Source organism: Nanorana parkeri, unplaced genomic scaffold (genome assembly GCF_000935625.1).
Source record: "Nanorana parkeri isolate BGI_ZX_2015 unplaced genomic scaffold, ASM93562v1 scaffold2410, whole genome shotgun sequence".
In the NCBI taxonomy this organism is placed as follows: domain Eukaryota; kingdom Metazoa; phylum Chordata; class Amphibia; order Anura; family Dicroglossidae; genus Nanorana; species Nanorana parkeri.
Genome location: NW_017308678.1, coordinates 60477 through 74177, shown reverse-complemented (window position 1 = coordinate 74177; position 13701 = coordinate 60477). Strand labels below are relative to the sequence as shown.

Genomic DNA, 13701 nt, shown 5'->3' with positions numbered 1-13701 from the left:
TATATACAGAATATAAATAATGGCTAGAAATACAATAACATGCAATCATTGCAATAGTAAAATAATAAAAGAATGATAAATCTATTACATAACACAACATGACCTAATATGATATGAAACAGCCATGCTTCACTCATCAATTTATTTTGTCATTATTTAGTTATCTGTGGATTCATTTTGGAGTGATTCTCAAAATCCACCGTGAATAATTTAAAGTGACACTAAACTCAGGTATTAACTATTAAATGTGTATGCAAGTACTTTAACTATTAACAAAAATATAACTTATTTGTGTATCACTCAGCTGTAGATCCTCAAGTCATCTCTGAATTGATGCTGACACTGTCCTTCCTTCTGGAGGGTGGCTACTTTTGTTCCCCATGGTCCCTGTGTGTGTTGTAAAGTAGTCACCGCTCCAAGCTCACTTCCAGGATACACTATGATGTGTTTAATTTGTATTGAGATTATAGTCCATCACAGGAGTGAGCTTGGAGTTTTGGCTACTTTAAAACACACACAGGGACCATGGGGAACAAAAGTAGGCACCCTCCAGAAGGAAGGACAGTGTCAGCACCAATTCAGAGATGATCTCATTTGAGTGATACACACATAAGATATAATTTTGTTAATAGGGTATTTTAATGTATTTTTAAGATTTAACTCCTGAGTTTAGTGTCATTTTAAGTATTAGTCCCGTTTTCACAACTGTGCTGGTAAACTGATTAGGTTTTCTTATTCTCTCAGGGCCTGAGAGAATGTACGTTCCTAGTGTACTTTCATGTGTTTTGCTATGTAGGTACCTGAGAATGATCATAGTTTTCAGTGGGGCAGTTCATGCCAAAGCAAAGAATGTGATTGAGACAGAGAAAGTCTTGCCTACTGTATTTTTGAGCCATTGACCTGCATTTTCCATATGAGCGGGGTCATATAGAATCAAATTGAATCTAGCATCTGCATTCATCTGAAAGGCAAGTGTTTGACATGAAAAGATATTCCCTATTAAATTTTTTCAGTTGTTAATCTTCCTTTTCCTAAATAAATATCTCCAATCTTTGAGCACTATAAAAAAGAAATATGTGTACTATGTGTAACATTATTTCCCCCGGTACTCGCCGATAACGAATACCGATAACGGCATCCATGGGCCCGGATTATAATGACCTGCCACCCGGCTTCCTGATTGCCTGGGAAGCCGATGTTGTATCGAAAGAACACCAGATTCATTTCCCTCGCGAAACTGCGGGACAGCCTGGCTTCCTGACCCATAAGGAAGCTGGACGGCACGTCATGACCCGTCTCTCGGTATCCTGATTGGTCAGGAAGCCAGGCTCCCTCCCAACAAGTGAAGCTGGCTTCCTCGCCAATCAGAAAGCCCGGTAGCAGGTCATGACGTGCTGCCCAGCATCCTGATTGGTCAGGAAGCCAGGCTACCTACCAACAAGTAAAGCCAGCTTCCTAGCCAATCAGGAAGCCGGGAGGCAAGTCACGACGCGCTGCCCGGTCTTCAGATTGGTTAGGAAGCCAGATTCACTTATTGCGTCTCATAACCCACCACACGGCTTCCTGATTGGCCAGGAAGCCAGCTCCATGCTCCCTGCCAGCACTGCCAGTCAAAGGGAGATCTACCTTTGACCGGAATGTTCCGGTATCGGGGGTAAGAGTATATATATATATATATTATATATGGAATGTGAGATTTACCAAAAATTCAGTGCAAGTCAATCAGGCACTGTCCTTTAAAACACATGTACCAGGACGATTCACTTGCAATGAATGCTTGGTGAAATCCACATTCACTGCTTTATAAATATATACCCTAGTGTTCAAGGGTGCCGAGCCCATTCAACCTCTAGCACTTAGCCTCTTAGAGTAGACCTTAGGAATGCTCTCTGTAAGGAATGTTGTACTGCATTCACTGTAAACATAAACACTGCAATGCTGTACAAGGGGGTATTCTTGACCTTCTTTTGTAGGGTGCCTTAATAGCGACACAGTCATTTAGAAGATTTTCTACATTCATCAAAAAAAAATGTTTCTGAATCCCTTTGCAGTCGGACTCCTATGCAAGATGTGCTCTGGAGAATGGAAGTTGGGCAGTGGAGTTCCTGCTCCTTGGATTCACTAATGAAAGAGACATAAACCTCATACTCTTTACTTTCTTTCTGTTGGTTTACATGTTGACCCTTTTAGGAAACATCACCATAATCTCACTGAGTAGGACCAATGCCTCTCTAAGAACCCCTATGTATTTTTTCCTAAACAATTTCTCTTTCCTTGAGATAGGTTACACCACAGTTACGGTACCCAGACTACTCTCTGATCTCATTTCTGGAAACATGGCTATCTCCTTTAATAGCTGCATCACTCAGATGTATTTCTTTTTTCTGTTTGGCACCACAGAATTCTTTATTCTGGCTCTCATGGGATTTGACCGTTATCTTGCCATCTGCCACCCTCTTCGTTACAATAACATCATGAGCACACAGTTCTGCTTCCAGCTGGTAATTGGATCTTGGATCAGTGGATGCATGGTTCCTGTAGTACCCACTATAGTCCTATCTTGGAAGCCGTTTTGTGGCTCAAAAACCATCAACCATTTTTTTTGTGATGTCGGCCCACTGGTAAAGCTTTCATCATCTGATACAGTCTTCTTAGATACTTTTGTCCTAACCATTTCAGCTGTGGTGGTACTTGGCTCCTTAATCCTTGTTATAGTGTCATATGTTTTTATCATATCTACCATTTTTCAAATAGCTTCCTCATCTGGCCGCTCCAAAGCCTTCTCCACATGTACATCCCATTTTTCTGTTGTGACCATTTTTTTTGGCACCGTGATCTTTATGTATGTCCGTCCATCCTCTGAAGAGAATTACGAGATGGACAAAGCTGTATCAGTCTTTTATTCTGTCGTCACTCCAGCACTTAATCCTCTCATTTATAGTTTAAGAAACAAAGAAGTCAAAAATGCCTTGGTGAAAGTACTAAAAAAAAAAAGACACTTTTTGAATCATTCAGAAGTCATACAGTCTATCAAATTGAAGGCATATTCCTAACATTAACATTTCCTCCGAGTGAGCACATTTATGGGATTTCCATGTTCAAAGTTATTTATTTTATTCGTAACACAAGATAATATAATAACCTAAAGATCAACATAACCCTTTCGGTGAAAACCAGAGGATCCAGAGATGCAGACAGTTGAACTTATAGGTAAATCTTGATTTACCTGTAAAGCCAAGCTTGGTCCAACCTCTCCCACCTCCTGAGACTCCCTATTGGACATTGAAGTCACACAGCACAAAATAAACTCATAAGTTGGCTCAGGAGACAGGAGCTCACCTTCAAATAGTTTAACATTTTAAATAATGACCATTGCCCTTTTTTAATCCTTGTTAAAAATACCTTTTTGGGTATCAATGATAGCACTATTCACATCACTACTGCTCTGTATGCTGACTTCCAGTTTCTGGATGACTGCAGTCAGGGCCGGACTGGGGCAAAAAATAGGCCCAGGCATTTTAGACTGAGCAGCCCAATCACGTGGCAACCGACAGGCCCCACCCCTCACAACAGGGGGCGGAGCCAAACACAGAAGTGCAATCGAGGGGCAGGGCCGGCCACTAGTAAGTACCCGAGGGCTACAGCTGACGCACAAGCCTTGCTACAACCAAAACACAAACCTTGCAACAATATAGAAAGTTTGCTATAGAGAATATCTGTAAAAAATAAGTCAAGGCAACTGGACTTGCTGTATTTTTCTTGAAGACGTTTCACTGGACATCCAACCAGCTTTCTCAATTCAGAAGATTCTGAATTGAGAAAGCTGGTTGGATGAGCAGTGAAACATCTTCAAGAAAAATACAGAAAGTCCAGTTGCCTTGACTTATTTTTTACAGATATACCATGACCTGGATGAATGAGAACCTTCACAGACATATTGCTATAGAGAATCGAATCTCACTGGCTTCTCTGCACTAAAGTAGCTAACACTCTAATGTCCCCCCACAGTCACACACTATTATTATACATTTATATAGCTCTGACCTATACCGCAGTACTGTACAGAGAACACTGAGCCAGTCACATCAGTCTCTGTACAGAGGAGCTTACACTCTAATGTCCCCCCACAGTAATACACTATTATTATACATTTATAAAGCTCTGACATATACCACAGTGCTGTACAGAGAAGTCACATCAGCCAGTCACATCAGCCTCTGTACAGAGGAGCTTACACTCTAATGCAGAATAATACCATCAGCTATAGAGGACTAAAAATCCAAGCAATACATTATACAGCAATGCAGAATAATAGTATATGAATTTGGTACATACTTTGTGCTGCCGCTCTGCTCCGGGGTACCAGCCTGAAGTCTCGGGCAAAGGGTCTCAGAAGGGGAAGATGGGCAGCCCTGTAAGAAGGCCCCGTGTGGTTCCACAGAAGGCTGCTGCGCAGGACCTACCGTAACACAGCCGAATCAATTAGAAAAATTTAATTGCCGAGGTCCAGAGGTCACTTGTAACGCAGAGGTCAGTGGTGTAATGCAGAGTGCAGAGGTCAGCGGTGCAACGCAGAGTGCAGCGCTGTGATGTACAGAGGTCAGCGGTGTGACTTACAGTGCAGAGGCCAGCGGTGGGGGGGTTTCTGGTCTCAGGGGAAGCCTCCAGTCCAGCATGATGCCTTGTAGCTGCAGCGGCCGGGAGGAGAGAGCTGACAGGACGGGTCGCAGCTGTAGAGACCTCAGCACTGCCTGCCACGATCCCCTCCGCAGCTCATCCGACTGCACCATCTTCCCGCCCCCTTCAGCGGCCAGCAGCTCCGGGCATAGCGGGCCGGGACGGGCCGAACATTAGGCTGATTATGTACGGCCCGGCCCACCGGGAAAGTGCCCGGTATGCCCGATGGCCAGTCCGGCCCTGACTGCAGTGCACTGTAGCTCATCATGGTCTGCATGTCAGCAGATCTGTTGGTTGTTCTGATACTGAGATGGTCTCAGTAAGAAATTAAAATGAACATGCCAGCATGTCAGCTTGTGCTGCAATATCAGTAAGACAGCGGTGTCACCCTAGAACAGTAATTTACAAAAAGGGCCAATAATGGCATGGGCACCAGGATAAGCAAGCCTGGGAGGTAGGCTACCATTTTACATTTTTTGGTGATGGACTATAATCTCATTACAAATTAGTGAACTAAACGTGAGATTGTACTCTATCACGGGAGGGAGCTTGGAGCAGTGGCTACTTTACAACACACACACAGGGATCATGGGAAACAAAAGTAGCCACCCTCCAGAAGGAAGGACAGGGTCAGCACCAATTCAGAGATGATTTGAAGTTCTACTGCTGAGTGATACACAAATAAGATAAATTTGTCAATAGTTAAGGAACTTGAATGCATTTTTAAGGTTTAACTCCGGAGTTTAGTGTCACTTTAGTGTCAGTGCTTTTTTGGTGCATCAACACGTGTTTTTGACTCCATAGACTTCAATGGTATTGCATGGAGAACTGAAACTAGCCTTAGACCCGGTTCACACCTGGGCGTTTTGTAGCGCGTTCCTACGCTCTGCAAAACGCTCAAACACCGAAATCCCATTATTGCCTATGGGTATGGTTCACACCTGGGCGTATTACAGGCCGTATGAATGCGGTACAAAACGCCCTACGCCCAAAGAAGTACAGGAGCTTCTTTGGAGCGTATTTGCCACGCGTATCCATTGGGATACAGCCAGGTAGCCCTCGGAAACGCGCGTTTGTCGTGCATGTTTTTACCGCAAATCGCGATAAAAATGCGCTGCGCGAAACGCGCGACAAACGTGCATATTCGATACGCCTAGGTGTGAACCCAGCCTTAGGGTGCCCACACACCTTGCGATAATCGTACGATAATCGCGGGAAATCCCGCGATCGTACGATTATCGTAAGGTGTGTGGAAGCCGTGCGACCTCTACTACTGTAAGGTCGCACGACTTTTAACTTACGAATATGTTCAAAAACCCGCCGAGCATCGTACGATGTTCGGCGGGTGTGTAGCATGTTCGTAAGATAAAAGCCGGACGGGCCGGTGTGAGCAAGCGCACACTGCCCGTTCGGCATTGCGGTCATCGGAAGCCCGTCCCTCATGGGGGCATGGCTTGCGATCATCGCAAGTTTGATCTGCCTGTCCAAGATAGGCAGATCGTACGTTTTTTTAAAGTACCTTACAACCCTCGCAAGACAGAAGTCTTGCGAGGGTTGTAAGGTGTGTGCCCAGCATTAGAGTCAAGGTCACCTGACGTACAGTGCCTATCCTGCCAAATTCTTGATTTCCTGTACTGTCTTCCAGTTTCATATGTCGGAGCCCCGTGGTTAGGAGGAAACACTGGCACACATATACTTCTAGTGCAATGTAACTGTTATTTTAATGTAAATGAGAATACTTTGCAGGTATTTACCGGCATGTAGAACAACACTGTTTGCCTTTTTGCTGGCATGAACTTACAAACAGAATATTTGGAGCTGGAGTATCAAGTCAACAATAAAACTGTGGCAGCTGCCAAAGGCAAATGAGTTCCCCAAATGCAAGCAATCATTGTAAACACAAATCCTAAGTGTTTGCCTATATTAAAGATAAAACATTTGTTGCCAAGGAAATGTAAGCGTAAAGCATGTGCTGGCACAGACATTCTCAGCAAAATATAGAAGGGGACTTTAAGGCCTCATGGACAGAATAAATGCTGCATTTCGTGGCATTTTTTTTCTTTACACCTCTGCAGTCAGCTCTTTTTTAATCAATGCGTCCATGCACATTGTGGTGTTTAACTCTGTATTATAGAGCAGCGTTCAGGGGCTTAAAAATAAAAACTGCATTTGGAGAGGAGCTTACTGTCATAATTATGCACATATGTAAGTAAACGCACATAGTGGGAAGAATGATTGGATATTCTAGCCAATAGAATTAGTTTACGTACATAGGCTACATGCACAATGCTGTAAGAAATCTACTGATCATATAGCCAGGTTTTTTTCTCTGGCCAAAAAAGATCTGGTGTAATGATCGCGATTAGACATGTACGCGTTTAAATGTGTAAAATTCTCATTCCATTCCTCCTGCTCTGTTTTAATGTAATTTTCTTGCACTTCATTTGGCCCCCATTCACACATAAGCATTTTGTAGCTGAAAGGGTTAAGCTCTACAATGCTCAAGCAAAGGAATTCCATTGTTTTCAATTTGTCATGTTCACATCTGAGTGTACTGTCATGTGCAACAAAATGCCTGTTGCTGGAAAAATTACATGAGCTACAAAAAACGCTTGTGGCGCTTGTTTGTCGCACAAGAAACAGCCCTCCTCCTCTTTGCAAAAAGAAAATGCATGGACAAACGCAGCTTAAACTCTCAGAAAAAGCTTGAAAAAAAACCTTGGCATGCTGACGCTTAGGTGTGAGTGGAGCCTTACACATATACATTTGTAAAATGTAACTACTCGGCGCAGATTTTTTTAATTTTCTGTTACAGGTTTGAATGCATTAAAAATATACCTGCATTCCAATCGGTAAACAAAAAACATTTTGCATTGTTTTTACTTTTTGTGGCAGTGTGCAATGAGGACTTATGCCACTAAACACTGTACGCATGTAAACATATATAGGGGTCTATTCACAAAGCTGCCGAGGGCAGCCGAGTGAATGACCGATCAGAAGTGAAGTGAGCCGAACACTGTTCGGCTATTCACTTCAGGCTGGTACGGCTGATTTCAGCTGTACATCGGCTGAAATCAGCCGTACATCGGCTTGCTTCGTGTGGCTTCGGATCAGCCGAACATGCTCAGCATGTTCGGCTGATCCGAAGTGCAGAAGGAGTTCGACTCAGCCGATCCAACATCTGGATCGGCTGAGCCGAACCTCCGGCAGGCTTCACACTGCTGTTCGGGCTATTCTGAAAGATCCCGAACAGCAGTGAGAGAATAGCCGAATGCCGCCGAGCGGCATTTGGCTCGGCTGTTCTGCTCGGTCCCTCAGAGGCACCGAGCAGAACAGAAAAAGAGTGAAAAAAGTAGAAAAAAGTAAATAGAAAACGATTGTGCAGAGCTAGCAGTGACAGCTAGCTCCGCCCAATAGTTTCCTATTGTCCGGCGGCTCTGCTGCTGTAAAAAAAAAAAAGTTAAAAAAATGTAAAAACTCTCCCTGGGGCCCCGGGAGCCCCCCGCTCCCGGCCGCCAAGGAGAGAAACACAGCTGTGTCTTTTTTTCTTCATTCTGGCACGAGCGATGTCAGAATAGAGGAAAAAAAAAATTCCCATTCAAAAGCATTGAGAGTTTACTATTGGCTATTTCAATTTGCAATAGCCAATAGTAAACTAGCATTGTTCCCGCCCTCTGCTGGTGGACCTGGTGGGGAACTGCAAAAGAGGGCGGGTACAATGCTAGTTTACTATTGGCTATTGCAATAGAAATAGCCAATAGTAATGTCCCAATGCTTTTGAATGGGATTTTTTTTTTTTTCTCTATTCTGACATCGCTCCGTGTCAGAATAAAGAAAAAAGACACAGCGGGGTTTTTCTCCTTGGCGGCCGGGAGCAGGAGACTCCCGGGGCGCCAGGGAGAGTCAGATGCTTGGAGATCAGTGTCCCTGGTTAGCAACCAGGGACGCTGATCTCTCTGAAAGTGGCCGGAGCCAGCCGTAAGATCACGGCTGGCTCCGCCCAGCTGTCAGAAGCAGGCTGTCGGCCGGCCAATGGCCGGCCGCTCGGCCAGCTTCGTCTTTCAGCATGGCTCAGCGCTCGACTGAGCCGCTCGGCCGTGATCGGGAGCTGTACGGGCTATTGTGAATAGCCCGTACAGCACCCCCTCGGTTCTCCTGAACCGAAGGGGTCCTGGTGCTGAAGCTAGCCGAAGGATCGGCCGAAGCTACGGCCAGATCCTTCGGCAGCTTTGTGAATAGACCCCATAGTTACATAGTATTTGGGGTTGAATAAAGACATACGTCCATCAAGTCCAACCCATATAGGTCCACGCATCATCTCATTCTTAGGGATACTGGTATCCCTGGATATTACGGTCCCTCCAGAAATTGTCCAAACGTTTCTTGAACAAATCTACACATGCATTAATACAAACCAAATCCCTGTTTTTTCCTGCCAGCTTCCTGCAGAAAGGTCTAGCATAGATGGGAGTATTTGAACACACCCGTAAGTAGGCTCTTGCTGCTATGAGGACCCATACCACTAGACATTGGGGGTAACCTATTTTAGATCATTGCTGGATATAATCTACTTGTAGCTCTGAAATTAGATGTGGCGATTCCATTGGAGCGGCTTTTCCTGCAAGTATTAGTTTATAAGAATGATCTATTGACTTTGAAAGGCCTCTTCTTTCTCTGAGATGAATATAAATTTGTGTTGGCACGTTTTATGTTTGTATTTCTTTGGCATTAAATGTTTTTAGTTTTTTTAACATAGTCAAGTGCTGAGGCTTTGTGGATACAGTGATTTGTGTTGAGAAGATCTAAGTCAAGCAAGGTCGCTGCTACTACACTTCCCCCTAGTGGTGACTTCTGTCTATGACACAGAATACACTGGTTATATTTATTCCTTTTTACTATTATACAATATAAAGTATTAGGACTTATAATGTTCTGGCCCTAGCATTTCAATCAGGTTGAGGTCTGGACTTTGACTGGGTCATAGCAACACCTTAATTATTTTTATTTTCAGGCATTCTGTTGTAGATTTGCTGGTGTGCTTAGGATCATTATCTTATTGCATGTCACAATTTCGGCCAAGCTTTATCCATTGAACAGATGGCCTCACATTTGACTTTAGAATACTTTGTTAAACAGAGGAGTTCATGGTCAACTCAATGACTGCAAGGTTCCCAGGTCCTGTGGCTGCAAAACGAGCCGAAATCATCACCCCTCCACCACCATGGTTGGCAGTTGGCATGAGGTGTTTGTGCTGATATGCTTGGCATTCTCCAAATGTGTCGCTATGCATTATGGCCAAACATCTTCCCTTTGGTCTCATCTGTCCAAAGGATATTGGTCCAGAAGTCTTGTGGTTTGTTTAGATGCAAATCTGTAAAACCTAAGCCGTGCGGCCATGTTTTTTTTAGAGAGAAGAGCTTTTCGCCCAGCAACCCTTCCAAAAAAAAAACCATACTTGTTTAGTCTTTTTCTAATTGTACTGTCATGAACTTTAACATGCTGAGGCCTGTGGAGTCTGGGATGTAAGCTCTCGTTCACACGACGAACGCTCTACAAAACGCTCAAACATCTAAATCCCATTGTATTCAATGGGTCTGGTTCACACCTTGGCGTATTTCGGCCCGTCCCTGACGCGCTACAAAACGGCCCACGCCTGGAAAGGTACATGTACTATTTTAGGCCGTTTTTGTTGCGTCTGTCGCGCGATTTTTTTACCGCGAATCGCGGTTAAAAAAACGTGCGACAACCGCGCATATGCAATACGCCTAGGTGTGAACCAGGGATAACTCCTGGTTTTTTTTTTTATTTCTTTGAGCATTGCATGGCTTTGGAGTGAATTTGCAGGCACACCACTCCTGGGAAGAATGGCAACGGTCTTGAATGTTTTCCACTTGTGATTATTATTCCTCACTATTCAATAATGGACTTTAAATTGTTTGGAAATGGCCACATAACCCTTCTCAGATTGATGGGCAGCAACAATGACTTCTGTAAGATCATTGCGAATGTCTCGCCTCCTTGGCATTATGTTACCACACCTGAATGCTCCGGACCTGCAAACTGCTAAAACCTCAGCTTTTATAGAGGTGATCACACTTGCTGATGATCAATTAATAAAGGACATTTGATGAGCAGCACCTGGATGCTACTTAGCCTCTTGATTCCCATGGAAGCAGTAAAACTGGCCATACTCTAGTAGATTTTCGAATGAAAGATCCTTCTTTACCACCTCATGATGCCATGAGACACTTGACGAACGTCGAATGAAATTTCCTTTAATTTTAACATTCGATTTTGCAATGAACGGAGTTTCCCCAAACGAAAACCACATTCACTGTTAAAATGTATTAGTTCCAGAAAAGTTTCCATCCCGCTCCTTCAAGTTTTTGTTTTTTTCATCACTACGGTTGAAATCCATAATCAATTTGATCCCATCAACTAATAAAAGTTGAATGAAAGAAAGATTTTGTAGGAAAATTCATTTGAAAATCTACTAGTGTCTGAACAGCTTTAGAGCGTCCTTAGTTTTCACACTTCTTTATTTGGGCTTTATATTTGTAAAATAATGACACAGTGTAATATGTCATGTGTTGTTGTGCATCTGAGATTGTATTTACCTCATTTGAAGGCCTGATAAGGACCAGATGATTATTATGTCCTAATACATAAAACCATAGAAGTCAAAGAGGGTGTACTTTCTTTTTCACACTACTGTATGTTTATTCTTTTTACTTCCAATGGCTTTGTAATTTTCTTCAGCTACTCTTTCAACGTCCTAATATCTAACAGCCAGGTAGTACCCCTTTTGCTACGTTCTAGGTCACCTGCCAGCATCTTGGTCCGAGGTGATCATGCAGATTTATTGCCGAGGGAGAGAGGTAATGTTGATGACTGTATGGCTGAAGTAGGAGGTAAAGTCACACACCTGCCTCGCTGTGCATCATTAGAAATGATAGTGTGCTTTATTTACCAATTATTGCACACTCTATAGATAGACTTCAACATCCCGCAAACCCCTTTCTGAATTCATTCTTCTAACAAATTACAAAGAATTCCTCCATAGGTAAAACCCTATGTGTGACAGGCATGTCTCCCATTCTGCCCAATTGTCTGATCTCTGGCGAGAGTAAACTGGTATATCAGTGTAAGGGGCACACTACTTAACAGAACACTAAGCTGTAAAATAGCAAAGAGCTGTAGTAGATAACTGTAGGTCCTGAGCAGCATGCCACTATTCCTCAGATAATGCCTTTAGCAGGTGTCCGTTTTTTGATCGCATGTTTCATATAAATAATTGAAAAACATACTTAATATTGTACAAGTGCAATAGACATCAAAGAACAGAAGTTAAAGCCCAACGTCAGGGAAAAGGAGCAACCAGTCAATTTCTGCAAGGTAAGCGGACTATTTGTGATACATGACTTCAGGGAGAGGGAAGCCCAAGAAAAGACGAAGTAGTACCTGACAAGTTAGATATCCATGCATACGAGCCCTCACAGTAAAGAATGTACATGGAGCCAGGGGAAAAAAAAAACCCTTGGCAGACCAAAACTAAAGGGTTCTAACCCTGATCCTTTCTTAAAGCTGAACTCCAGTTATAAATAGATTTATGTATACTTACATTGGTACATCTTGGCCCAATGTAAATATACATATTTTTCACCTGGTAGGGCCATTCTCTAATGATGCTGTGCGACATCCCTCTGCAGTGAAAACAGAGGGTTGCTAGCCTGGCAGAGTGGCCATTCAGCAAATGCCTGGTATATTTACCAATGTATGCTAGGTGTTCTCCAATTGGACTATGGATGGTGCCATGAGTAGATCACCCGATATTCATTGATAAACCATTCCCCAAGGACCAGCCTCTTCATGAGTGGGAGTCAGAAATGTCAGAGTACAAGGCAAACCTAGAAAGGTGGACAATTAGATGCGGTATTACTAGAAGGGTGCGAAGGGGCAGCTGCTTGACAGGTCGAGTGTAAGCTACAGAGGGAAACCTGAGCATTCAAGCTGCAGAGATGAGTTACCAAGGAACCCAGTAAGAACAACCAACCAGTTACGGCTTGCAAACGTAGGGGCGCACGTTCATGCAGACCTTTGAGTAGAAGAGTCTGAAGGATTCTGTCTTCAGGAACAGTGGTTTTAGGTGATAAGTATACATCTCGCTACGAGTTACTACTGAAGTATGGGGTAAATGTTGGGGTTCCGCTGCTCCATCCACAGATCTCCTGGGCTAAATCAGGTTTACAGTGCGATGACTAGTAGCATTGGGAAATTACATTCTCAAGGACAGATCTGTAGAGATGCCTACCCTTAACCCCATAATGACCCCAATGCCTTTCTTTCCTTTTTGCACCCATGTTATAATGCACATTTTAGGCCTGAAAATTACTTCAAACCCCCAAACACTAAATATTTTCTGAAATCCAAGACCCTGTAGAATAAAACTGTGTGCAGTTGCAAATGTTTATGTTGCACAATGTTAGCGCAAATCATCAAACCCAAACATGTTGTGAATAATGCACTTGTTAAATTTAGTGACCAAACACAATAAAATACCAATGCCCAGGTTAAAAATTGTGTGCGTTCGTGAAAATGCGACAAAATTCAGTACCCCAAAAAGTCCATAGACACTTTAAAAGCCCCCACAGGTCATAAGTTTAGAGATGCGCGAAACTATTGGCCCTAGAATTATTGCGCTCACCCTGTCGTGCGAGGCAATACCCAACATGTGTAGCGCGATCGTTGTTTTCATACGTAGGCGCACCAGACACGTGTTCGCGGGGGACTTTAAACTTTTTTTTAACATTTAATTTTATGTCTTTTTAACATTAAATTGTTATCACATAGGGCTTACAAGCCCCCCATGTGATAGCATATTGGTGGTGACAGGTCCTCTTTAAGGTGATGCTGGGGGTCCAAAAGAACCTCAAGTATCACCTTTATACTTTAAATAAGCTTCAGGAGCCCAGCACTGAAAGCTATGGGACCGGTAGTGATGTAATCTGTATCCCTCCCAGCCCC

The 13701-nt window shown here is 43.3% G+C and overlaps 1 protein-coding gene across 1 annotated transcript in view; it reads left to right on the top strand.

Annotated features, from left to right (window-relative positions):
• LOC108801621 (olfactory receptor 6F1-like) overlaps positions 1–3053 on the top strand; it is a 7811-nt gene extending 4758 nt beyond the window's left edge. The window contains exon 3 of the mRNA XM_018573513.1: positions 2052–3053. Coding sequence (XP_018429015.1) covers positions 2052–3053 — 1002 coding nt within the window. The remainder of the gene's footprint in view (positions 1–2051) is intronic.
• Positions 3054–13701: the final 10648 nt, after the last annotated feature.